We start from the raw sequence: 27123 nt of genomic DNA, 5'->3' as shown, positions 1-27123 counted from the left end.
TGTACCCAGAGCCATACGTATGAATTATTATTACAATGACATAATATCACAATATGCACAATGCACCATTTCTTGACCAGACAATTAATTTTCGTTAGTAATTTTTACCTGGTCATTGACATCAAAAACTGAACCTCACAGCAGCAATGGACGTAGCAGTGGCCAAAATGTCTGTCTACTGTAAGGCATGTTCACCCTCACAGGGGCAATTTATAGTTCAACAAAATAGCAGCCTTGGAGTGTGAAGAGAAAACCATGGGACCAACATGGAAATGCTACAAAAAGACACATATCAGGCTATAGTGTATTAGAAAAAAGTACCTGGTAATAAAACACAAAAAGTGTACAAAGTAAGCCTGTTTAAAACTTAAAACATTTTACTTCTTCTGAAAGGGATGGCTTGAGCAACAATAATGCAATAATGGTGTGACTGTATTGACATCCTTTATGATCTGAATAAGCTTTGGAATCTGCTTTTAAAAAGAGGAGTAACATTCGTGTACCTTACAGACATTATAATGTCAATAGTAAAATTGAGAAACAAAAATTAAAATTGTAAACCTAGAACTCACAAAAGAGAGTCAACATGAAATACTGCACAGCTATGATTGCATAAATAGGGTGGCACAGCAGGTAGTGCTGCTGCTACACAGTCTCAGGAGATTGTATTTAAAGCCACTGTGTGTGAAGTTTGAATGTTCTCAACCCGTCTGTGTGAAATTTTTCTTCAGGAACTCCAGTTTTCCTCTTACAGCATAAATATTTGTAGATTAGGTTGATTAACAATTCTCTATTATTGATGAGTGGGAGTGCGGCCTAAGATAGATTGGTATCTCGATCTGGGCTGGCTCACGCTTTGTGCCCAGTGCTGCTGGCACAAGCTATGACCCTCAAGACAATATATTTGGACACAGTGGCTCCTTAAAATGGTCAAAGCTTTACTTAAGATGGTAGCATTTTCTTGTAGTGTTTAGTTCTGCTGCCTCACAGCTCAAGAGACCTGGATTTGATTTCCAGTCCTATCACTGGTTGGATGGAGTTTGCAAATTCTCCACATGTCTGCCATAAAGATATGTACATTCGGCTAATGCTAAACTGCCTGAGAGTATTTGTGTACTTGAATTAAGATCCCATCTTGAGCCCAATACCACCAACACCGATGCATTCTTTTGAAAACCCTGTATATAACCCTGTATACAAATCAAGAAAATGCACGAAGTAATAATAGCACAGAGGGGATGAGAAAACTCTTCATTGGTTTTATACTTTAGAACCACTGGGCCGTGACACTAAGCACCACTCCACCTCTTAATCTAAAACATTCATATAATCCTCCCCTCCATTCATTCTGATTGTCTAGTCCAAAGGCGTGAGGTGTGCTCACATCAAGCTGTTGTGTGTTACTTAAAAACAAGGCGCTGAAAGAAGGTGAGTTCCAACTAATGGTCATGAGGTGGCAAAAATGAATGAATCTTCAATTAAGGGAAAAACTACCGGTCAGTAATATGAAATTCAGTGAGAAATCCAGAAACTAAAGCATTTAATCTGATTAAGGGGGGAAGCAGAATGGTGGAGAGTTCAGTTGTTCCCAACTTTCAAAAGCTGCACCCTAGTATGAATAATTGTGCTAAAAATTGACTCAAAAATTAGCAAGTGCACTCTTAAAAATAAGGGTGCCAGAGGGGTTCTTCAGAGTGATGCCATAGGGGAACCATTTTTGGTTTCCAAATGACCAATCCAGATGAATGTTCCAGAAAGAACCTTCATTTATTTAGATCCATAGCAGGCTCCATACAGTAAATAACCATAAATAAACAGTACCAGATTTGTGAAATACCAATGGCTCGTGATTTGAAACAGACTCTTGCTTATAAAATAGCACAGTCTAAGTCCAGATTTTTTTTATTTGTTAGTGTCATACTAGGTAGCCTACCATACATTAAAAATTTCATTTTGTTTTTCTACACATTAGGAAGTCTTTCAAAGCTCAAAGAACCAAATTCATATGCAGACATCCAATCCCAGAATGAAATGTTGCTTTGTCAAGCAAAGGTTCTACGAGGTACCACATAACCCAGTAAAAGGCCATAAAATGCCATTAAAGAACCATCATTTTAAGAGTGTGTGTGGGTGAACATGTCTTCTATTCTGTGTCTTGTTAAGTTAATACCACACTAGACTGGACTATAAGAACATGTGAACCTGACCAGCGAGGACTAGAAAAATAAACACGTGGATGCACCCAAACACCGTTATCAGCTGACTCTTTGGCTGTTTGGCAGTTTTCTGTGGTGGCGACCTGTACCACCACCACCTAATCAAAGCACCGTGATGTCCCCACATTGATGGATTAAAGGCCAGAAGTCCATGTGACCGTCATCATCAAGTCCTTCCATGACAACCCTGAATACCATGAGGACTGATTGAGGTCATTTATGTTAGGTAGAATGCTTAGAGGGGGCTGGGTGGTCTCATGGCCTGGAACCCCTGCAGATTTTATTTTTTTTCTCCAGCCATCTGGAGTTTTTTTTTGTTTTTTCTGTCCTCCCTAGCCATTGGACCTTACTTTTATTCTATGTTAATTAGTGTTCCCTAATTTTAATTCTTATTTTGTCTTTTTTCTCTTTCTTCATCATGTAAAGCACTTTGAGCTACATTATTTGTATGAAAATGTGCAATAAAAATAATTGTTGTTGTTGTTGTTGTTTGGCTGGTCAGCATCAAAGCAATGATAAAATGAACCAAAGTCTCCAAAAAATAGATTTGGTTTTCCCTTTTCTTATGTGAATATTTCTCATTTTATTACAAAAGAATCTAACAGGGTGGTACAGCCATTAGTGTTACAGTAACACAGCTCCAGAACACTGAACTTGAAGCCCAGTCTTGAGTCAGCAGATTCTCCACATATTGGCATACTCTTTACTCCCATTTCCTAAATAAGTGCACTTCAGGTTAACTGGAGACTCTAACTAGAGTCCCGAATTCTGCCTTGCCAGCGACCAGTGACCTCACACTTCACTAAGCCTGTTTAGAAACTTGATAGATGGCTGGATTTCCAAATGAGGCATTTGTGAATAGTGTTATGGGCATAAATGTAGTGCCATCTGATAATGCTGATTTTCAACTCCAGAATGTGTTCTTTTTTGTGGAATCCCTTTAGACACTTGGCTGCCATGTCCTCCCAGCACTTAACTGATGCCCATGTCAACTGGACAAAAGTACAAATTAGATAACCTGGACAAAACAAACAATGAACATTTTAAAAGTAAAAATTACGCTCAGCCAGATCTATAATTGTTTTGTTTCTATAAGTCCAAACTGTCAGCGTTGCTTTGATGGTGTCAGATGTAAGAAGTGGCGCTAAATGTGATCAGGATAAAGCGTTCCTGCCCTTCTCTGACAGACTCATTCACTGTCAGGCTAGATGCTTAAACTGAAGGCTCAGGGCATGAGGTGGGCTTGGATTGTCTATATCAGGGGTGGGCAATGTCAGTCCCAGAGGGCTGCAGTGGCTCCAGGACCGACATTGCCCACCCCTGGTCTATGTGCTAGGAACATGATTTGAAAAAATACTTGAAAAATTCTCCACTTTTTCCAGTTTTTTTTTTTAAGTCATCATTTCTGTTATTTAGGGAAACTAAACTGATTGAGTATGAGTAAATGTGTTCTGCAGTGGGCTTAGCGTCCCACCACACAATGATTCCTGCCTTACAATGTATGTTACATACTGCCGAAATTAGGCTTCAGCTCCTTACACCCTGACTACTCCAAAATGCAAAAATGACAATGACACAAGATTTTACTGATTTTTACATGTTTTGGTAATAGTGTTTACTCTGAATACAAAGCAGAGATCATACATTCAAAGAAATGTAGGGATGTAGGTGGCATGGGGGCACAGTTTACACTCCTGACCAGGTTCAGTTCTCTGTCTCAATAATGGGAGCACATTTTCTCCATGACTTGCACATGGGTTTCCTCGCAAAGACCAGCATGTGAATGAACTACTGATTGGGTATGAGGGGGTGAACTCAGTGCTAGACTGGTGCCCTTCTCACAGTTGTTTTCTGCTTTTTGCCTAAAGATGCTGTGATCCTCTGCCCACTATGAGCTGGAAAAAGTGAGTTTAGAAAAAGGGGCAGATACTCGGATAAATGGCGTCTCTCCTGTACTACAGCAGCACCTCTGATTGCCATGTAACATCAGAATGAGGTTAGGCGACTATTGGAAGGAATTTAAAAAGTAAAGTGGAAAAAAGCACATTTTAAGATAAAATAAAATAAAGATAAAAAATGTTGTGTAATTATCATCTTTTGTTTGTTTTTTACTTCCTATATATTGCAATGCAGTGACTACAATTGTGGACTGTAGGCTACAAGTTCAGCTCTGTTCCCCCCTCGAGTGACTGTGTGACCCCAAGCACAGCATTTAATGACTGCTAAGGGGTTAACAATACAATTGGACTTGTTGATGGTAATGTGATCACAAAAGTGGCCCAGCAATCACCTTTTTACCAGTTCTATGCACTTGATATAACTATTTATATAATTTAATTTCTTCCCTGCATATTCTATCAAAATGTGTTGAACTGGTTTGAATATCTATGTTTTGAACTCCCCTTCTCATTATAATAAAACAATTCTTCAAGATATATGTAAGACTGATATCAGCATTTTGATTATCATTTGTAGTACTAAGGTGTTGCACCGTGTTAGCCATTATGGATGCAATGAGATGTCAAGCTAAAGGACACCTTTTATTGGCTAATTAAAAAGATTACAATATGAAAGCTTTCACAGCAGCTAAGACCCCTTGTTCAGGGAAGATGTAAAAAAATAAATAAATAAATGATTACATCTTGCCTGAAGAAGGGGTCTTAGCTGCCGTGAAAGCTTTCATATTGTAATCTTTTTAATTAGCCAATAAAAGGTGTCCTTCAGCTTGAAATCTCATTGATTTTCATTTGTGGAACATAATTTTGTTTTTGTTTTGGAAGTGTGGAATATAGATGTTGTGCCCCCCCCCCAAGTTTCATCATTTTTTTTTGACTATTTTTTTGTCCTTTTTCAAGTTTGTGTGTATATTGAGAACAGTGTTTTTCAGTTATTATTTATAAGTGGTCTTTTTGCTAAACATGTTCCTGTGTTAACGTCATTTAACCAGCCTGTGCTCCTTCTTTTAAATTACTGATACTAGCACTTGTACTGCAACTCTAAACTTGTAAATTTACCTAACAAGGTGTTTACTAAAGTTAATATATATGATAAATCCTGTGTGTTTTTCCTTTATTATTCTGACTGCGCCAAATTACTGTAGCCAGTTTTACTTAGGCTCTGTATTTACAAACCCTTTGTACCCGTAAGGACCTGCCGCAGGCACTGGCCAGACTGGCGATTTGTACCCCAGAGTTCGGTGCTGTGCGGTCGTCCACGCTTAAATATTAGCATCGAGCAGGTAATTCAGAAACTGAATTTAAAAGATAATCTGAAGAAATTACCGCACTTTGTTCACCATCTGTTGAGTAAAATAAGCATAGCAGATATTGAAACGGATATAAGAAAACAAATGAAGGCGCAGACCCACGTGCGAGGTGTAACGGAGTCTCTCCATGGTTTAGTTTTTACCCTCTCGTTTAGACAAATAATTTTAACCCCTTAAAATTGTCAATGAAATATTACTGCTATACAGCTTCTTTGAGAATACAACGAATTTGATTTTCTTTTAATTTTGAAAGTTTTTTTTTGATTAAGAGAGAAATTCAAAAGCGAGAGGCTAAAAGAAGCCGCACGTACCTGGAACGGCCAAATGTTTGAGCAGCAGAGAGGTGAGAGAAGAGGGCAGGGAGCCCATCCAGTCCGCATTGGAGCCCAAGCCACTTCTTTCTGCCATTGCCCTCATTCCCCAGGCAGGGCTTAGTTAGCCGAGTCTCGGGAAATACATCGGAACCTCATCCTTGAACTGCCAACTGCGAAACGAAGTGACTCTCCGCTGCCCGCTCGGCCGCGCCCGCATCACCGCGACACACTTCAAGCACAAGGTGACCGCGCCGCTGTCTGCCGCCCGGCGCTCGTGCTCACGCTCGCTTAACGATAATCCTCTTTAGTCTGAAATTACACTCCTTATCCGCGAGATCAAATTTAGAAACCTGTAAGGTCTAAGATGACTTGAGATCGCAACCAATCCGGTCAGAGAAAGAAGAGGCTTTCTTGGTGCCAAACGTCACATTTGTGCTAAACGCCTTTACTGAACTGTGGGTGTCGGGGGGAGTCGATGTTACAGGTGCGCGATGCTCGCCGTGCCGCCCGATAGCTGGTGTCTCACACGGAGCTCCCGAGAAAAACTCGAGGAAAAGAGGTTTAGGGACGGCCAGGACCATGTGTTGAAAAATAATGGTAGAATATGATGAAGATTTGCAGAATCTATGGACTTTAGTTTTCTTAATCTAATTTCTTTTATGCTATATGTTAATGAGAAAAGTTAAATGTAACAAGAAGCATAATTTTATACTCTCAAACCTGCTTAATTCAAGTCAGGGCCATGAAGGGATACAGTCAATACCTGAAAGTACGGGGTGTAAGGCAGGAGCCAAAAAACGATTTACCAGTTCGCCTAAGATATACATCTTGGGTATGTGAAAGGGAAACCAGAAGACCTGGAAGAAAATGTAGAAAGTGACAAAGAGAACATAATAACATAACACAGAAAATAACTAGATGCATAATATAAACTCAGCATGCCAGATCTATGAGGGCCCATCTAACTGTGAATGGGGAAGACACCTCTAAATACAAATGATTTACTATACAGTAATCTTTTTTTTCCTACTTCTCAGGCACTTGAAGCCTCCTTTAACACAACTGGCTACAATGCAGGAAATATTCTTGGGCTTCATTTTAATTTTGCAATTTGGGACAATCTATCTATCTATCTATCTATCTATCTATCTATCTATCTATCTATCTATCTATCTATCTATCTATCTATCTATCTATCTATCTATCTATCTATCTATCTAAAACATCATTTTAACCAGACAGATGTTAAAGACATCTGTCTTGGTATAAGATACAAGAAATATAACACGTATAACAAATTAAGCTTAAATTGTTTCATTTTCAGCATAGTCCCTGAAAACGCTAACACACAATTCTGATATAATTTTTTTATGCCACGCAAATATAAAGCTTTGTCTTGCTTATACAACCAGTCTTCTGTAGCTGACTTGACACCTCCATCGCGCACACAGACCGAACATTCCCAGGAATTTGAACTTCAGATTAGGAAACAAGTGGTGGTCCCACAGGGTCAGGTTTGAAGAACAGGTGTGTGTGGCATTGTGAGTGGGGGTATTTGTCGAGATCATCGACTACTTTTCTGTTTGACTGCTTAAAATTGCATAGCAGATCGAAAATATGGACCTTTGTGAGATACAGTATGTATTCAATATGGTTTAGGTTTAGGTTTATTTGTCATATATAGGTTAACACAGGGTCAACATACAATAAAATGTATGGACTACACTGCAATTTTTTTTTTTTACATTTTATTTTATTTCAAGAAAGTAACATAGTGTATGATCAAACGGATAAAATGTGTAGAATGTATACAATACGTCTGTGGCGCAATTTACTGTGAAGTCACAGCATAATAATGTAATATGGCAGTACAGTGCTGTTGAATTGCAGTAATTTCCTGAACTTTTAACATGTTAACTGTAATAGTACTGCAATTCAGTAGGCAGCAAATCAATGGCGATTAATTAAAACAATTTTAATTAAAAGATATTTTGGAATAAAACTGGTTTGTAACTAACAGTTAAATGACTAGCAATTCAGCTACCAATCATTTTACCATCAGACACAGAAACTAATCATTTTTGTCCAGTGATGCAATTTCAGTGTTAAGTAGAATTATTTGATGTTTTGCTTTTGTGATGTGGGGTGTGTTATTACAGGTCCACCAGTTTATATAAAAAAGCATAAATCTGCTTCTCTAAACAAAAAAATAAAAATAAAAAACTTCAGCACACACAGAAAATCGACTTTGCCAGCCATCTTCAACTTTTTCTTTTTCACAGTGCAAACTTGTTGGAGTTATCAGGAACAACTGGAACAACTGAAGGTGTTCCTTATGCAAATATACTAACTTTATGCAAATATAGTTTTCAGTGCCATTGTGACTCTACAGCAATACAACACTTGTTCATACAGTCTGGCACATTGAAAATTTAATTTAAAAATCATTGTTTTAACCATTTTTTACATTGCAATTTTTTGTTTGTGAAAATGCACAGCTAATGTAATGCATTTTTACAGTTTCCTTTTTATAATACATTCATCAATTTTCCCTTAAGTTTACATGAAGTTCAGTTTTGAAGGTCACTAAAGACCTTCTCCAGTCCACCTCACTAATTGTTCACTTATTTTTTGTGTCTCTGGTTCTCTATGTAAATGAAAACATTCTAATGTCTATACAGTACAATATTAAATAAGTTTCCATCGGTGTCCCTGTAGCCAGGATTTGATGTTTAACCGTAATTTGCTATATTATGACGGATGATGGTTTAGCCTGCAGTGATCACAAGAAACATTTTTCAATACAGTATTTTGTTGTGAAAAATTACAATGAAATCAATTTTTTTTACAATGTATGACATTAACATTATGAAAAACAAAACAAAAGAAAAAAACAAACAAAAACTGGGCATATGATTTACAGCCACTGGCTTGGATTTAGAGTTCTTTTGTTACTGGAGAATCGCCAAGGTTCCACTGTTTCAGTTGCTGTATAGACTCTGGATCATAATGATTTATTCAGGTTTTTGTAAAAAATAAACAATGACTTACGTAAGTCCATCAATAAATGTACACTTTCTCTTTTAATTAAAAAAAAACATCTCAAGCCAACATAGGTGAGAAAGCACCACCAGCTTGACCAACGTTCCTGGCTACAATGACTGTGCTCTTGCGGTTTACTGACTTGTAAATTTGAAGATATTATACCCAGACATTAATAAATTGTGGGATTTCAATGATTTATTACTTTCAAACCTGCACATAATTGATCTCCATTGTTTATCTATCTATCTATCTATCTATCTATCTATCTATCTATCTATCTATCTATCTATCTATCTATCTATCTATCTATCTATCTATCTATCTATCTATCTATTACGCTCAACTTATTTACACAGCATTGCTTTGCATCTCAGTTCAGTTTGCCCTGATACGATCAATTCTCCTTCCACCCTAATCTGTCCACATGCTTTAATTTTTGTAAAAGTCTTGCGGTTTCTCACGGTTTGTTATGCCTACTAACATTTCTAATTCTAAACAGTCCAGTGCAATCGTCTAAAGAAGCCATCCATGCCTCCCAGTGCATTGTGGTCTGGGGTAGTGCAAGTTTCCTACTCATTTAAAGAGTCATTCATAGCAACAGGAAAAGCGTCACACATTTGGTCAAAAATCTCTGCATTTTTATTCAGCCAAAATACGAAATGTGTAATTTTTGGCTTAATATTTGATACATCTATCTAATATATTTATGACTTGTCCAGTGATGACTCAGGAGTCTTTCTAACATTTAATTGTTCAAAAGTATGGTCTTGGTACACATTGACTAAGAGACTCTCCACTTGTTCTGTTATCATTAGGAATTCTTAACTGAGCACAGGTTCAGAGTGCTAAAACAAGTTTACAGGTAAAGTATAATGACAAACTTTATAAATTACATAATGAATAAAAACACACGCACACATTTAAAAATACAGATTACTTTAAATACACAGTAAAAAAGACACTGATTGACTTGAAAGGATCTTAACAATATTTGTCCATTAATATTAATATCAAGATATGGCCAATGGACAATCAAGGAGATGTAAAAGAATATTGTAATCATCATCCTCATAGGAGAAAATAAATCTTTTTGGCCCATGGTCAGTAATAACACAAAATCGCAGACAAAGGATTCCCTTCCATGACCAGTTGTGTCCCAGGACATTTCTTTGGCTGAACATGAGCAGGACATTCTAGAATGCCTATTGCTGTTCATTCCATACACTTCATGGATCAGTGAATACCTGGATAAGCAGTTACACAATCCTTCATTAGAAATGACAAAGAATACCATTCAGCATCTACGGCTATATTGACAAAAGTACTGGGACACCCCACCAAATCATTGACTTCAGGTGTTCGATCACTTCCATGGCCACAGCTATATAAAATGAAGCACCTAGGCATGCAGACTGCTTCTACAAACATTTGTGAAAGAATGGGTCGCTCTCAGGAGCTCACTGAATTCAAGCATGGTACGGTGATAGGATGCCACCTGTGCAATAAGTCCATTTGTGAAATTTCCTCACTACCAAATATTCCACAGTCAGCTGTTAGTGGTATTATAACAAAGTGGAAGCAATTGGGAACAACAGCAACTCAGCAATGAAGTGGTAGGCCACATAAAATCACAGAGTGGGGACAGCACGTGCTGAGGTTCACATTGTGCAGAAGTCACCAACTTTCTGCAGAGTCAATATCTACAGACATCCAAATGTTGTGTGGCTTCCAGATTAGCTCAAGAACAGTGTGTAGAGAGCTTCATGGAATGGGTCTCTATGGCTGAGCAGCTGCATCCAAGCCTTGCATCAACAAGTACAATTCAAAGCATCAGATGCAGTGGTGTAAAGCTCTAGAGCAGTGGAGATGTGTCCTCTGGAGTGATGAATCATGCTTCTCTGTCTGGCATTTCGATGGATGAGTCTGGATTTGGTAGTTACCAAGGGACAGTACTTGCCTCACTGCTTTGTGACAAGCGTAAAGTTTGGTGGAGGTGGTTATGGTGTGGGGTTTTTTTCAGGGGTTGGGACTGGCCCCTTAGTTCCAGTGACAGGAACTCTTAATACTTCAGCATACAAAGCCATTTTGGACAATTTCATGTTCTCAACTTTGTGGGAACGGTTTGGGGATGGCCCCTTCCTGTTCCAACATGACTGCGCACCAGTGCACAAAGCAAGGTCTATAAAGAAATGGAAAACGTCCTCACAGGTGGCACAGTGGTAGTGCTGCTGCTTTGCAGTAAGGAGACTGTGGAAGACTGTGGGTTCGCTTCCCGGTTCCTCCCTGTGTGGATAGTGCTTTGAGTACTGAGAAAAGCGCTATATAAATGTAATGAATTATTATTATTGTTATTATTATGAGTTAGTTTGGTGTGGAGGAACTTGACTGGCCTGCACAGAGCCCTGACCTGAACTCGACAGCACACCTTTGGGATGAATTAGAGTGGAGACTGTGAGCCAGGCCTTCTCATCCAACATCAGTACCTGATCTCACAAATGCTATCCTGGATGAATGGTCAAAAATTCCCATAAACACACTCCTAAACCTTGTGGAAAGCCTTCAGAGAAGAGTTGAAGCTGTTATAGCTGCAAAGGTTGGGCTAACTCCATATTAAAGCCTATGTATTAAGAATGTCATTAAAGTTCATGTGTGTATAAAGGCAGGTATCCGAATACTTTTGGCAATATAGTGTATATGTCACTAGTCATTACTACTTGCATTACTAAACATTTCTCTATAGAAAAGACCTCCGTGGTCAACCTAGTTTGGGCCAATAAATCACTTCTTTCTTCTGTTTTTGTAGTCATTTCTGATCTGTTCTGCGTGTCGCCACAGTATCATGGTTCAGTTCTTTTTATGATAACATGTACGGTGGTAGAAAAGATTGGTTGTGGGTTTTATGTATAGTTACAAGAGGACAGGGCAAGTCAACATTGTCAATGACACATTCATTTGATTAAAAAGGACTGTTACATTTATTTTTCATATAGTTAATTTAATTGTTAATGATATCTGCTGGCTCAGTGGTCAGTAGCTTGCCAGGTTAATTCACCTATGTCCATATATTCATTCTCTTTTACCTTTTCATCAATATCGCAATTTTGATGTTTGGAATTACATCGTGACAATGCAACATATAACTGCCCGTGAATGAATATCGTTTCTTTCTCTCTACAGGAAATATGTCTGACAATAGCATTCATACAAATGAGAAATGATTGAACCATGTGCGTGGTTATGTGGAGAAGACTTTTCCAAATCTCTTTGCATAAGCTCTTGTCTCGCGGGGCTTGTATTTTTCTCTCACGGGATTTCACTTTCACCAAACAACAAATCTTTTAATTCTCGTGGATACGCACTCTTCATTGGGAAGAAACGCTACTTTTTTTCCCTGATGGCAACACGAATTAGATGATCTACAAGTCTCAGACTTAAAGTTTAAATCCGAACAATATATTCAGTCTTTTTTCGCTGTTCCGTTATTTCACCAAGTAATAATTTCCGTTTGTTTGCGCTAATGTGATCTTTACTATCCTTTTTTGAGATCTTCGAATTTTTGTACTTCCATTATCTCTAACCTGCTCTGCATGTGTACCGCGCCAATGTTTTTGAACTCTTTACGACATTCTACTTTTGTCTTTTATTTCCAGGTGCAGGCGTGGTTAAATCTCTTGGCACAAAGTCTCGTCTCACGTGACGTGAAAGTGTCTGTCTGAGAAAATCACGTCTCATCTCCTTCCAAGATTTTTTTTTATAATAGAGATAAATCTATATATATATTTTACCAAACTTAGTTTTCTAATCTTTGTATTGTTCCCAAAACACAGAACTTGGGAAATAACAGCCCAGGAGTCTAATTAAAAACAGAAGCTGGTTGAAACAAAAACCTGCAGCCACAGTGGGTCTCCAGGACCGAGTTTGGGAAGCACTGGACTCTATGTCGTACAGGTTTTCGGTCATTTTAGTGTGGAAGGAAATACTTCCGTAAATACAGTGAAAATGCTAGTGTAGATGGAGATAGTTTTCATATAAAAACGCTTTTTTTAAAGTTAAAACCTAGTAGTGTGGATTTAGCCTTATATTAGTGGATCGGATACCATATATACAGTAAGCTGATCCCCCTGCTGCCACCTGACTGTCTGGATGATTTTTAACACTTCCTTCCCCACTGCTGTTTTATGTCTAAGGACTAACTAAGGTAACTCTTTGACATTTACTAAATTGAGACAAAGCACCAACCTGTTAGTTTTATCATAAACCTTCCTGGGTATCTTACATCCCAATTCCTGTCCTGCATCACTTCACTTGCCCTGAAGCTGTGGTCAATACTGTCCTTCCTTTTCATCTTTGTAATCCACATGCCTTGCTACAATACATAAGACTGAGTCAAATAAAAAAGCAGGAAACCCCTAGGGCTCCAAGTATCTCACTTAAATTTAGATTCCCAACAGTCTTTTCTAAATTGAACCTAGCAGTGAATATTACGACTTTTCAATAATAATCAAATTAAATTATTGGCCCAGTGTTTCCTTTCCTAAAACAGACATGTACAGCAGATAATATCGGTGATGTATAAATAAAAAAAATGCTCACCAGATAAGGACAGAGACAATGTTCTAATATGGCAATCAAAAATATCTATCTGGACATCCTGTACTTTTTACTGATCCTGTTAAAAAGGCATCAGGCTGACCTCACAAGCAGACAGTGTCATATCGTCATTTATTTCCTCTTGTCTAGATATCATAAAATATTGATGAATTCTATCCATCTAAGCAGCATTCATCACTCTAAATCTTGACAATTAGCCTCCTTATCTATGGTAACCAGAAGCACACAGTCTTTGGATTATAAATGTGTATTTAAGAGCTAATGAAGATTTTTGAAAAGTATCTACTGTGTAATATTCCAAAGAACTAAAACTTATTTCGAACAAGAAAATTAGGCAGTATGATTTCTTTTTGGTCTTCCACACAGCAGCAGAAGTACAGAAGATCCCAGTTCTGTATACCCTAAACCTCACAGGCCTGTTTATTGTAGTCAAGTCAATAATACCATGTAGCACTTTTAGGATTTTTTTCTTCTTCCAGTTTTTATGGTGTTTTATTTCAATTTCATTCACAACCGTATGGAGCCTAAGAACTTACTGAAAACTTTTTCTTTCCTTCCATACCCATCTGTGGCAATACTGAGGCCAAGTGAGCGTATCTGAGCCTAAAGACCCTTGTACTCACAGGGGGGCCCACACTAGTGTTACCATCTTCAGGTCTGAAAAATAAGAAACTTCACACAGATGAGACAGGGTTGATGGGGCAAAGCAAAATGTGCAAATAATCAAAAACAGAAATTCAATCTGTAAAGAAGAACAATGCAGATTTAAAATCACTTTTTGTCCAGAGGCAGATCTGCCAACATTTATCTGACTTGTCTGACTGAATTTCCATTTCTTTAATTTTTGTTTTTAATTTTTTTTTATTACTTGCTTTCACTCTGCTTAATTTGTCATTCTTCGTTGAACAGTAATAACTGTTATCATCTGAGTGGTATTTGAATTTTTTTGCAGTGGTTTCTTGGTTTTTAAAAATAACCAAGGTATGGCTTAATTTATTTTCGTTTAGATATATTTTAATTGTCATTATAAAAAAGAGTGAGGATGAGGAAAATGAATGGAGTCAAAGAGCAAAGTAAGTGTCAAAAGTGAAAATCAAAAAGAGAGAAACACCACAGACAAATTGTAAACCAAAAAGCAAATCCAAAAAGCAGTGTTTTGTTTCACAATACCAATAATCAAAATTCAAAGTAAGTAGTAATTATGTTTGGTCCAATCTTGGATAATCATGACTATTTTAGGGTGACCTTTATACCAGTGTGCTGATGACATCACAAACCTCTCACAATGGGAAATCTCAATGGAAACGGACAACATGAAACCCACAAAATAGCAGGACAATCATCCAAACAAAATGGCACTGGAAAAGAAGGTAAAAATTATTAAACTTATAAACTAAAACTCTAAAGTTCTGACAGCAGAAATTGATTCATTGGGTGTTAAAACACCCAACATGAGTTTTCTAGCTCCAGGAAAGCACAATAAAAGTTAAATAGAAGCTCAAAGAATTACACCCTGCATCTGCATTCTTTGATTTTCTATTTTGGCCTTGTTTATTAGAATATTGTCTTCCTGCTATCAACCATTGCCAGCTAATAAAAGCCTGATCCTTCACCTGATTTCATTTTTCTTTAAATACTGCTGCTACCTAGTGTTCAGCATACTCACATCATTAACTGCCTTTGTTGAACTTGCTTTGCATCATTAGAGCTTTGTTTTGCTGATGTACAGTACAGAGTGTGCTAAAGTCATCCTTGTATGGTGGATTATACTGAAAGCTAAGTGCTGAGTGTTGTTTCTATTAGTGTGAAAGTTGATAAAAATACAGCATTTACTCCTAAAAACACTTTTTTTATTTGCCACTAACAGGCTAAGCAGTACTTTTTACTTATTTTTATACCTTGTCACACATACGTGCTTGTGGCACACCTTCAGGGCCTGACAACTTGCAATTTCACCCTGAGTCAGTGTTTGGCGCTGCCTCCTAACACCTCTCCTCTCCTTCCTCTGCAGAACTGGAGAATCACAGGCCACTGACATATGACATTACTTTCTGTGTTTGGACATCTGAACCTGCCCCTTCAGCCTCACCAACCTCATAACTAGCACCAGTGCCACTTTCCCCAGTCTGGTCAGAGACTCAAATCTGAAAAGACATCCGTTTGCTAAAGCTTTTTTTTTGTTCAATCTTCACATTGTACAGTATGGGAATCACCATTCAGTGCCTCAACCCTTTACCTTTGTTTGTCTGTTCTTATTACAACTGTACAAGTAGTTTTTGCTCCTTTTCCCTCTGCTCTAGAGAAAAGCATCTTGGGAGCGAATAATGTATGCTCAACTTGGAAGTGCACGTCTGTATTATGTCATTAAATTGGCTTCTGTTCCCTGTTCCTTACAGGTGGAGCCCCATGATGTGGAGCCATGCTGACATCACTACACATCACTTCTACCCCTTTAGTCTTGTGGAGGCCTGTGGGGTTAGGCGTCAAGCCCAATGAGTGAGACCTAATACAGGCAGGTCTAGGAGGTTTGGCCTGGCCTGGCCTGTGATGGCTGTTGGAGGCCTCACACCCTTTCTGCTATGAATTTGCCTCCAGTTCATGACACGTGGGTGAGGCAGCCATGGTGGCAGCAGTCTAGCGCAGCACAGCAGAAGCACTTAGATAGCAAATGAGTAATTAACTGTGCAGAAATATTTCATTTAAAATTTTTTCTGCGTGAATCATTTTTCTGATCACTATATAATTTTTTTCTAATATTTGGAAATATGTTAGTTCACATGTTGCATTTATTTGAAAATGTTTAATAGCTTTTAAATAATTTGATGTTTTATGGTGTTATTGTTATTTTTCTGATAGCATTCTAGGATATTCACATGATCACAAGTACTGCAGGTTCTGAAGACAATCTTCTATAAATATTGTGTGGCACCCGGACGGGGCTCATGCCCGGCTGGGACGCCCAGGAAGACAGGAGGAGGGCTCATTCCTCCTCCGGACCGCGAGGGGGAGTCCACCCTGGTTGTATTGGGGGCCACGGGTACAGGGCTTGGAAGCCCAACCCTGTAGGGGCCCATGGTCACCACCAGGGGGCGTCCCCCTGCCTGAAGGACCCTGGACCCCAGTACTTCTGCCACACCAGGAAGTGCTGGGGGGAAGAAGAGAGGGAACACCCGGAGTGCTTGCGGGAGGACATCCGGCATTTCCGCCACACTGGGGCGTGTCCGCGGGATTGCCTGTGCACACCTGGAACACATCCGGGTACGGATAAAAGGGGCTGCTTCTGTTCATTCGAGGCTGGAGTCGGGTGGAAGCAGGACAAGGTGCTAGAAAGAGAGAAGGAGGCGGTCCGAAGAGGCAGAGTGGTTGGCCTGGACTTTGGGGAAGATTGGGGTTTGTGACACTTATGGACATTTGTAAATAGTAGGTATTGAAAATAAACGTGTGTTGGGTAACATGAGCGTGTCTGCCTGTCTGTGTTCGAGCCAGTCTCCACAATTGGTATATTTAGTATCCCTCAGTGGATAAATCTTTGTTAAAACAGTCAATAATTACAGCCCTCTAGTTAGTTTCCGTTTTTTTGTTTTTTTTTGCTTTTTTTTGCTTTTGTCCTTGACTTTTTGTCAATCTTTTTGATCATTTAAATGCATTCATTTGATGATTCTTTTGCCTCACCCTTAAATATCATCTCCTGGTCATTTGTTTTAAGAAAAGCAGTGAGGAGGTAGTCATGTACTATATAAAAACAAGCAGGAGTAAGACAAAGTTTAGTACAGATAAAGACAGTTAGTACAGGGAATTAAATTAAATAACAGTTAAGAATAATGAATGCTTCAGTTTATCTGTTTTTACTAGTTTGTAGGTCAATTAAAGAAGTAGAGCAATTTGTTGGTTCTGCAAAATGTTATCCATGATTTATTAAAACTGTAACTCAATTATTAGTGTTATTATTGATTGAACATTTTGTACCAAAAAGACTTTCCTACCATTTTTTTTTCTTTTTTTGCTATTGCTTTCTTACTTAGACATCCTGGTGTTTCCCCCTCCTCTCTGAAATTAAAGTGAATGCCGCTTGACTCAATGTGGGGGCCATTTTGTCACAACATTCTCCATTTGCCTGAACAAATTTTCAATGTAGGTGATTGAGAGCTGTCGGTCATTAACCTGGCCTTGAGCAAAAATATGTTCCAAAGTCCAAGGTCTACAAAACTCAGAAAAACTTCAATTGTAAAATATTAAGCATTAAACCTCAAAAAAAGGCCAAGAAACACAGAAAACCTAAAGCTCTGAAACAGGTTTGCAGCCTGTAACTTAAAAGGGGCCAAGCCTTTAATTCACCAAAAGAATGAATTAAAACCATGGAACTATGAAAACCCCTGGCCCAAGTAACAAAACAGTATTTTCTTAGTAATAATGTAATTACTAAGTAATCACTTAGTACTAATAATAATTATAAAAAATGATATTCAATACTCCAAATAAAAAGCATAGAAAATGAAATCCAAATACTAAAGACAATGGACACAATTCCAAAAACCAGAAATAAAAAAAATGAGAACTTTACAATAACAACAAAAACTAGAGAAATGCAAGAAATATGACATAAACAAAACAACTAGGAACAAATGTCTCAGGACAGTGTTGACATATCTCAGGCCTTATATCAGCTGAAAATTGCCCCACAGCTATAAAGGAAGGGGGCCCTGCCCCCTTAAGCTCAATATATAAAACACAGGTCAGAAAACTAATTGAATAGACATTACTAAAGAATGAAAGGACAACCAGAAGATAACCATGAAACAGAAGCATACTTAAAAAATAAAATAAAATATTCAACACAAAAAGAAAGAAATTGGTAATAACACTTCCATTCACAAATACATCAAAAAATACACAGAAAGTAGCAAAATGAATAAAAACACAGTCAAAAAGACTAGAACCAGGAGTGTCAGTGGCTGGAGTTTGCTAATTATCTGCATTTGCAGGCCTCCAATTCCTTCTGGGTGCAGACATTTTAAAACATACGCCAGGTTTGTACTGGTTATATGTGATCAATAACCAACTTAAGCACTCAATGATAAATGCAATCTCATTCCAATAATTTGTTGTAATTCTGTCTTTTGTAATCTAAGCAGAACTTCTCTCTCTATAATTTCCAAATCTTAGAGCACCTCTTTGTAACTCCTAGGAGGTTGTTGACATGCCATGTTGCTGTCTGTATATTTTAACTCTCCATTACCATTCTGAATACCCTTCACCTACTCTTTGACCATTCTTTTGCTACTGAAATACTGAAAGAGTCTCATTGGGCTATCTTTCAAATTTTATGCAAAATTTCCATTATTTTAAACTATGTGCTCTCAAGCTCTATATTTAGTGCTGGAGTTGTTTGTCTTGCAGGTTTTATACAACAGTTGTTATTTCAGCTTGAGATTTCTTTTTTAAGTTCTTGTTTATCTACTATGCAGTTCTACTTAATATCTTACTGTTTCTAGATTTTGGGATAAACTTGTTTTGCATTATACATAAGATGCTTTTAAATGTACTTCACTGCTCCTTCACTGACTCCACATTTAAAAGTTTGTCCCACTTTATTTCTCAATCGATTCCACGTCTCCTTGAAATTTGCTGTACTGTAATCAAATTTAACAGTTTTCATTTTTTAATGGGGAGTTTGGCAAAACTCTGAAGTGTATTATTTTTATTATGGCCACTAGATCTTAATTGTTTGATCATCTCTGCCCTGAATTCTATTCGAAATTTAGATGAGCTTCTCCACTCATTGATGTTTTAACAAACTATGTTAAAACACAGTCACTGATTCAATGCAGAAAATTGTGTCCTTCTGCTCCATTCTTTGCAAAAATACCCCAGTTAATACTGTATTTGCTAATATCCCTCTCTAGACTTGCATTTCCAGATGTGTTTGTATTTAATTTGAAAGCTCCTACTGTTATTGTCATTTATATCTGTCTGTCTGTCTGCATGAAAAAAGTTTGATCCTGGTGCACCAGTTTCTTTGAAATTTATTTAAGGAAATTGTGTTGAAAATGTATTTTTCATTGCAATATCATGAATTAAATGTTTGAAATCATTGACAAATGATTACTGTTGTATAGCATTAATTACTGCTAATTAATTTAATGTTTATTTAAAGTTATTTCAACTTGAATATTTTCCTCTTTTACAAATCCAATAACCACTCTGGACTAAAAACAGACCCTCGGTACAAGTTATTGAAATGCCAGCTGTTTATGCAACCCTCTTCAACACCAAATTACTTTTTCTACTGTTTACAGTTGAATCATTCAAGTTAAATGATTTTCATAACTGTAAAAGTAAAACAAAGAAGACAAGAATTCACTTAACTTATATAGAAATGGATGAAAGTGGAAAAAACTTTCTAAGTATGGTTCTAAGGCTGTAAGACATAAATGGAATGAATCTGTATTCAGTATTTAATTCTCTCTATTATATAAAAAAAAACTTGGGATGAGATGAGACTTGTTCAGGGAGACGAGACGTGACCTTCCCAGAAAGACAAAAGACACTTTCACGTCCCGCGAGACAAGACTTTATGCGAAGAGGTTTAACCAAGCCTGGGGCCAGAAAAAGACAAAGAGTAGATGACAAAGAAGAATTCAAAAACATTGGCGCGATACACATGCAGAGCAGGGTAGAGATAATGGAAGTAGGAAAATTCAAAAGTCTCAAAAAAATGTTAGTAAAGATCGCATTAGCACAAACAAACCGAAAATATTACTCGGTGAAATAACGGAACAGAGAAAAGAGATTGAATAGTGTTTAAAGATGTCTGGGGGAGAAGAGAGACAAGGCAGTGAGACAAAGAGTAGGACAGCTGCTGTACAGGCTTTTAAACGTTCGAAGTGCTGCCCAAGATGCAGATCACGCAGCACGGCAGCAGCAGCAAGCCAGCAGCTGATCGAGCAAAGAGGAGATAAAAAAAAAAACTGTATTTGTTTCCCATTGTATCACCGTTTAAGAGGGGTTTCAGAAGAGTGACTGCGTCCCCTTGCGTTGCGTTCAGCCCCCCTCTTCACAACAGCACGTAGCGTAGGGGAGCAGGGTGCGAAGCCCCCTAGTTACATACAAAACAAACTCTTGGCTGTTTTATCTGCCTGATATTTCTGTGACACTAAGTTATCAGCAAAATGCCATAATAACTTGTCTTCCATCAAAGTCTGACGCAGCAAAAAATTAGGCTTGAGACTAATTCTCTATCCAGTACTTTATTCAAAACACACATTTTTAAATAATATAACCACAACCAACAACTAACAATTGTATGAAAATTTCACTTTCAACCACAGAATAATAATATTTATTAATACTAGTTTCTGTTTTTGTATTGTGAAGTTATGAACTTGGCCTGTCTTAAACTCCTTCTCCTCCACTCATACGTTTCAGCAATTAGTAACTGACCTACTTATACACCTCACCAGTATATTGGTGCCTCTCTGGGTAAAATGGAAACTCGTCAAGGGAGCACAGGTCCAATCTGTTTAAGAAGGCACCCCAATGTCTCATAAACCTATGTCCCTCCATCTTAAAACAACATTTGTGCCATGCATTAAACCTTCTAATCTTGTCAAATTTAATGTGGACTGACACGTGCCACAGGAGAAATTTCAGAGAAGACCATCTTGTCAGTTCTGTTTCTCAGCTTAGCATCTAACTTCATAAATTGGAATTGCAGGACTGTCAGCCTACACCTATTTATGTAATCTGGTCTGATGTGAACAATGGGAGCTGGATTTACCCCTGTTCATGTCAAGAGCCTATTCCACCCAGGCAGAACTCAAAAATCAGGATGTCAAAATGGGAAAGCACGAAGACTGTGGAGGAGGGCCACTGCACAGTTAAAAAGAACACCTAATGCCTCGACAAAGACTCCGAGGTCTGAATTACCCCTTCATCATACCACAGTTGACTTCTGTATACAGAAGGACACCAGAAAAATTGGATGTCAATGGCAGCCATGTCCTTTAGGGTTTGTCCTTCTGAAGAAATCCAAATTGTATTATGTGATATCATCTACTGTTGAATTCTGCTCTGTACTTGTGATATTTTTATTTTACTATTATATTGAATTGTGGGTGACTTGTGTTCTGTTCTGTGTATTGTATTGTATTTACCCCCTTTTTTGACACCCACTGCACGCCCAACCTACCTGGAAAGGGGTCTCTCTTTGAACTGCCTGTCCCAAAGTTTCTCTCATTTTTTCCCTACAATGTTTTTTTGGGAGTTTTTCCCTTGTCTTCTTAGAGAGTCAGGACTGGTGGGCTGTCAAAAGGCAGGGCCTGTTAAAGCTTATTACGGCACTTCTTATGTGATTTTGGGCTATGCAAAAATTCATTGTATTGTATTGTATTGTATTGTATTGTATTGTATTTTATTGTATTGTATTGTCCTTAACTGGAAACAATTAACAAATAAAAGAAAGTTAAGTTGGGGAAGAACAAAAAAGGGAAAGTAGAGAAATTCGGGGCAGAATTTAGTGATGTTGACACTTTGGTTACTACGGCCATTTACTCATGCTGACTGTATGGAGAACTTTAATCAACATAGTACTGGCACTCACATACAGTAAGTCAGGCCTGTCCTTTAATCAATCTCTACTTTACACTAACAAATTGCTGTAATTTTTACAGCAGAATGTTACAGTAACATACTGTAATATGAAATTACAATGTATTAAATTTTTATTACAGTAACACCATGAGTTTTAGAAAGTTCAAATAAATTACTGAAAATTACTGTAAATTTGTTTTTCCCAGAGAATTATGTGAATGATATTCAAACATTTCATTCTGCGGTTATCGTCTTGCTTTGCTGGACAGTAGCTTTGCAAGCCACAGCATGAGCTAAAATATTTACTATCATACAGTATATGTTAACGTAGCTGTGCTTGTGTTGGGTAACGTTAGTAGTTGTATGTGTTAAGACAAGAACTTGTTTGCTTTGTTTGGTGCACGTAAGGTAGACTCCAGCTTTCGGACCGAACACATGCCATGAGGTGCTCTAGTGATGCATGGCCTATGCAGTCCCAAATAGAGACCAGCTATATAATGTAGTTAATGAATAGATACAAAAGAGAGGTTACTGGATCCCTGCTTTTCAATTTAAAACATTGGTTTTCAGGGGTCTTATGACACATGCACAATACAGACAAGGTCACTCTGAACAAACTAATCTCCTAACTAACGTGAATTCATTCACTCTGAATGAGTAATCCTGTATGCCTGTCTTTTGATTGAGTAAATGTCCAGTCCAGTGTAAAACTAAATTAAATATAATAGAATGTATCGCATTACATCTTTTTAGTGAAAAGTAACAAAATGTAAATTTTAAATTATTTTTTAAAAGTCCGCCATTTCATGCAACAGATTAACTACTTTCTTGCGTCAGCTTCACCCCTGCAGTTTCCCAGGGTCACTGATGCATGTGGCTGTCTGCCTGCACTATGGAGACCCTCACACACCCGATTGCTTGGTGATGTCCGCCAGACCGGCGTTTTTGGTGCCGTTGCTGTTGTGTTTTATTCCCAAAAAATTTTGCAACATGTTTACTTGTAAATTCTGTGAACACAAATGTAATTCATTTTTGGCATTCAGTCAGAATATTAAATTACATTGAAATTCTCCAAATGCTAGCTCTAAATGTGGTGTACCAGATTGTCTATGCATTTTCTACAAATTTATATTTCATTTACATTTAAATCACATTTGTACAGAGATCAGAAATCGTTTCAAAGGTCAGCCACAGGAACACAATTTAAAAATGTGGGTATTATTTTAGTTTGACAAGTGGATTGTTGTGAAGTGAGATGTGAAGAACTAACAGAATTTCTGTCTCATTTGCGGTCCACTGTTAAAGAGGGATTTAGATAATGTAACAAGAAGGTCAAAATAAAATCCACATTTGGGTCTCATGTTTCACGCAAACATAAAAATTGCACTTATGAACATCTCCTTGGGCCAGTTTGAAATACACAGATTGGGAATTCTAGCTAGCAATGTGGTTTGATGGAGACTGACATTGGATATGATGAAGGTCCAGGTCTGGTTAATTCTAGTTGTGTCAATGAAGAGCTCTTTTTAAAGAGTTTGTCAGTTTTCTATCTTAAGATGACAGCCAAGCTGCTTAAAAATGAGAACTGATCTCGGTACAACAGGCTGGTGTAATAGATGCGGGTGAGATAAAGTCCAAACGACCTTAGACACGATCAGATGTCTGGTCACGGGAGGTGTCGCTATTAACTCCACGGTGGTACAACTTTGTTTGTAAACTCCCCTTTCCAATATCGAGGTAAAGATTAATTGCAAGCACAATCTGAAGTCTGAAAGTACTTTAATTCCTGTGGCTGTGGTCTGTAAACAAATTAAATACATACACTAAGTTACAACGTTACGTACAAATACACATTTTAACACTCTGAACGTGTAAGTTTAACAAACATTTGAACCTCTTTATATCAAATTATTAAATTATTAAACTGCCAGAACCAACTCTTCAGACCACCATCATCCAAGAGTTTCAGGACATTCATGATGTTAGTCAAGCACGTTTACTTTCTACACTTCAGGAAAGGCTGAGATTGCTTGGAATTTCAGAAATGACGACGAAATGTTTCATAGATGAATTGGAAAATGTGGACCTCCTTACGACCTGCAATGGTGGAGTTTTAAAAGTTAATCAGTGAAGTAAAAAGTGTCTTTACGACTCATTTCAATTATGCTGAGCCTGTGCCTTTGACTGTAGGTATTAGTGATTGAGGGAAAGAATGTTAAGCACAGTATGTGCTCACAAAGAAAACCATTGCTGCACTTTTTGAATGTGAATCATTGAAGCATCAGTATGAGAAAATGCATTCTCAAATTCCAGTTGGTGATTTGTTGATTTTTCCTTAGCATTGATCGTGTACCAAGATGCATTTGAAATTGTAAACCCAGTAAGTTCAGGAAAGAAAAAATGAACCTGATTCTTGTTCACAGAAACTGTGCTGTCTATTTTGTCTTTGATGTGCAACAATCTATAAGGTTAGAAGTTATAAGAGTATTTTGCTTAGTGGATTCAACAAAGAAACCAAATCTGGTTTGTGTTTGTCAAGAGGATGTCTTAGGTTATTACTCTTTGCCAGAATATAAAATACGAGGCTTACCTGTTGTAGCACTTCAGCACTCTTTTCCATCTTTGTTTAGTGTCACACACATGCCCATGGGAGGCAGCTAAATGGGTAAGAAGGTAAGGTAATTCCCAGTCAGACCAGGGGGTGGCAGAGTGCACTAATCCTTTCTCATATCTTGGTGAATGGAAATTAATAATTGGCCGTTTGCTGTACTGTAGGTGAGACACCAAAGACTCCGGTGCATTGGATGATGTCCATCGAGGAACACGTGGTGGTTCTGCCACACTCACACTTTGTGGCAGGGTTGACTGCTTTGCTAGCAAGCTTCCACAACTTCAACCTGCAGTAACAAGATGACTGCGCTTGCACCCTGGAATTCATTCAAAGGTAATTCTTGTTATATTGATGTTTATGCATAACAATTAAAATTTCAAGAAAAGCCGTATTTCACTCAGTAAATAAAATAAGGTATGCTTTCAGAGAAATGTGAGAGTTGGAGGAAATATGGTTGTTCATCTATAGAAAAATACGCATTAATCAGAACAAGTATTAGATATTCAGCTCAGGTTTTCCTAACTCCTTGGCGGCTCTCTTGCAATGCCCACTTTCTTGTTCTCCCTGTTCAAACACACCTGTTTCAGCTCTTGATGGTTGGCTGATATCAGTCAGATGTTGTACTGTAGTGTTCAGAAAACACAAAACTCAGGCCTCCAGGACTGGAGTTAGAAACCATTGCTTTTTTGGAAGTGAAGGCTATTAGCTCCTATTCTGTTTGAATAGATGTTAAACACATCTTTAAAAGCAAAACTGTTTTGAAATCTAATTTATCCACCGCATTTCCGAAATATTATTAGCTCAGATGGTCTATGCAGTGATCATTTTTATGTTAAGAATGGTTCAGAATACACGTTATTGTATAATGTAGGAGTTTAAACAGTTGCTGTTGGTATTCCAGGCACCTGCCCAAATTCTGCCATAACACATTGGAGTCCACACAGCTTCCGCCCAGCTCTATTAAATTATTCAATGTGCCAAAGTGTCACCTCATCCGATTAACTTTGAGCTCGTGTTTTTTCAGTTGTTTCACTGGCATCAATCGGGATAAAGAAAGGCGCTGAGCTAAAAATTAGTGGACGGCTGTCAGCAAACACGTGAGCTCCGTCAATCAGCATGAGCGCGCACTCTTGAGGAGACCAATGGCAAAGCAGAGGGCGGAGCCACAAATCACATCAGCGCCAAAGCCGCCTATGTAAGGCTTAATGTGGAAGAGATCTTCATTACAAGTGAAACGTTTTGTTTATTTTCTGCATGTTATTATTCTCTGTATGTATATAGTTTTCTGGAGATGTGCGGTTTTCAATGAAAATGTGTGACTGTTTTTGGAATACTTGTTGATATATGTTATTTATTATTATTCACTTCTTGCAGAGAAAAGCCAAGCAAAAAATGGTACAACACCCTATCACTTCTTGCAGAAAGATAGGTTTGGAGTTAAACTGTCAAGAGAAATACTGGTAGACAGTATACTGTAACTTTTTTTTAACTGGTTATTTTGTTTACATATGTTGTTGTATTGAGCTGGATTTGACATTCTTTTCTATAGAAAACTCAGAAAAACAAAAAAATATATACAAGTCATACTACTGTAAGTTTTGTAAAAAGCGGAGGAAGAAAATGTATAGAAGATTTTGTTGTTTACCAGTAAGTTTTTACAGTAACTTACTGTAAAATGCCATAATTTACAAGATATTATTGTAAAGATTTTTACAGTACGATATGGTACATTGACACTCATTGCAATATTAAGAGGAGTGTAAGCTAACAGTAAAGTACTGTGTTTTTACAGCATCGACTGAAGTTTTTTAGGTTTTGTAATGTTACACTATTTTAACCGTAAGCACAGTTTTAAAGTTGTACCTTTTGATTTTTACAACAGCTTATTAGCAACTTTATTGTCAGTAATTTACTGTAAAATCTACATATTTTTTTTACAGTGTACTTTTCACCTTTTACAGAGCAGGATAGGTTACTGGGCATTTATGGCACACAAAGAATGCAATTCTAGGCAATTGGAAAACTGCATAATATAGTTCATAATAATAATTCTTTGCACTTATATAGTGCTTTTCTCACTACTCAAAGCACTCAGCAATTGCAGGTTAAGGGCCTTGCTCAAGGGCCCAACAGAGCAGAGTGTAAGCAGGAGTTCATGTCAGGAAATTCCAATAAAGTTAATTGATAGATTGTTTAAGGGAGGAGAAATTTGGTGGATGGAGTTGAGAGGTAGAGAAAAAAAAAGAGAAGTGTCATGGTGTAGCCTCAGTGCGGTATCTCCACTGTTGTATTATTAAAGAATTAAATATAACTGGCAAATAATCCACAAAACTGGGGTGGCCATCTCTTTGTGCCTTTCCACACATCGAAGACTCAGTCGGCTACGCTACCGAGGTCGCCAGGCAAGCCAAGAAGAACCGACGCCGAATTCTGGTAAGGAGAGTAGTGGACTCTTAACACCCGCTCTTACAC

General features: G+C 37.8%; 1 protein-coding gene across 1 annotated transcript in view; it reads right to left on the bottom strand.

Moving 5' to 3' along the window:
* The window catches only part of plcxd2 (phosphatidylinositol-specific phospholipase C, X domain containing 2), a 66062-nt gene extending 59689 nt beyond the window's left edge, over positions 1 to 6373 (bottom strand). The window contains exon 1 of the mRNA XM_028801049.2: positions 5793 to 6373. Within this exon, the coding sequence (XP_028656882.2) occupies positions 5793 to 5898 (106 nt within the window). The 5' untranslated portion in view covers positions 5899 to 6373. The remainder of the gene's footprint in view (positions 1 to 5792) is intronic.
* Positions 6374 to 27123: the final 20750 nt, after the last annotated feature.

This window comes from Erpetoichthys calabaricus, chromosome 4, assembly GCF_900747795.2.
Source record: "Erpetoichthys calabaricus chromosome 4, fErpCal1.3, whole genome shotgun sequence".
In the NCBI taxonomy this organism is placed as follows: domain Eukaryota; kingdom Metazoa; phylum Chordata; class Cladistia; order Polypteriformes; family Polypteridae; genus Erpetoichthys; species Erpetoichthys calabaricus.
Note: the sequence above shows the minus strand (reverse complement) of the source record. Positions and strands in the feature narration are given on the sequence as shown.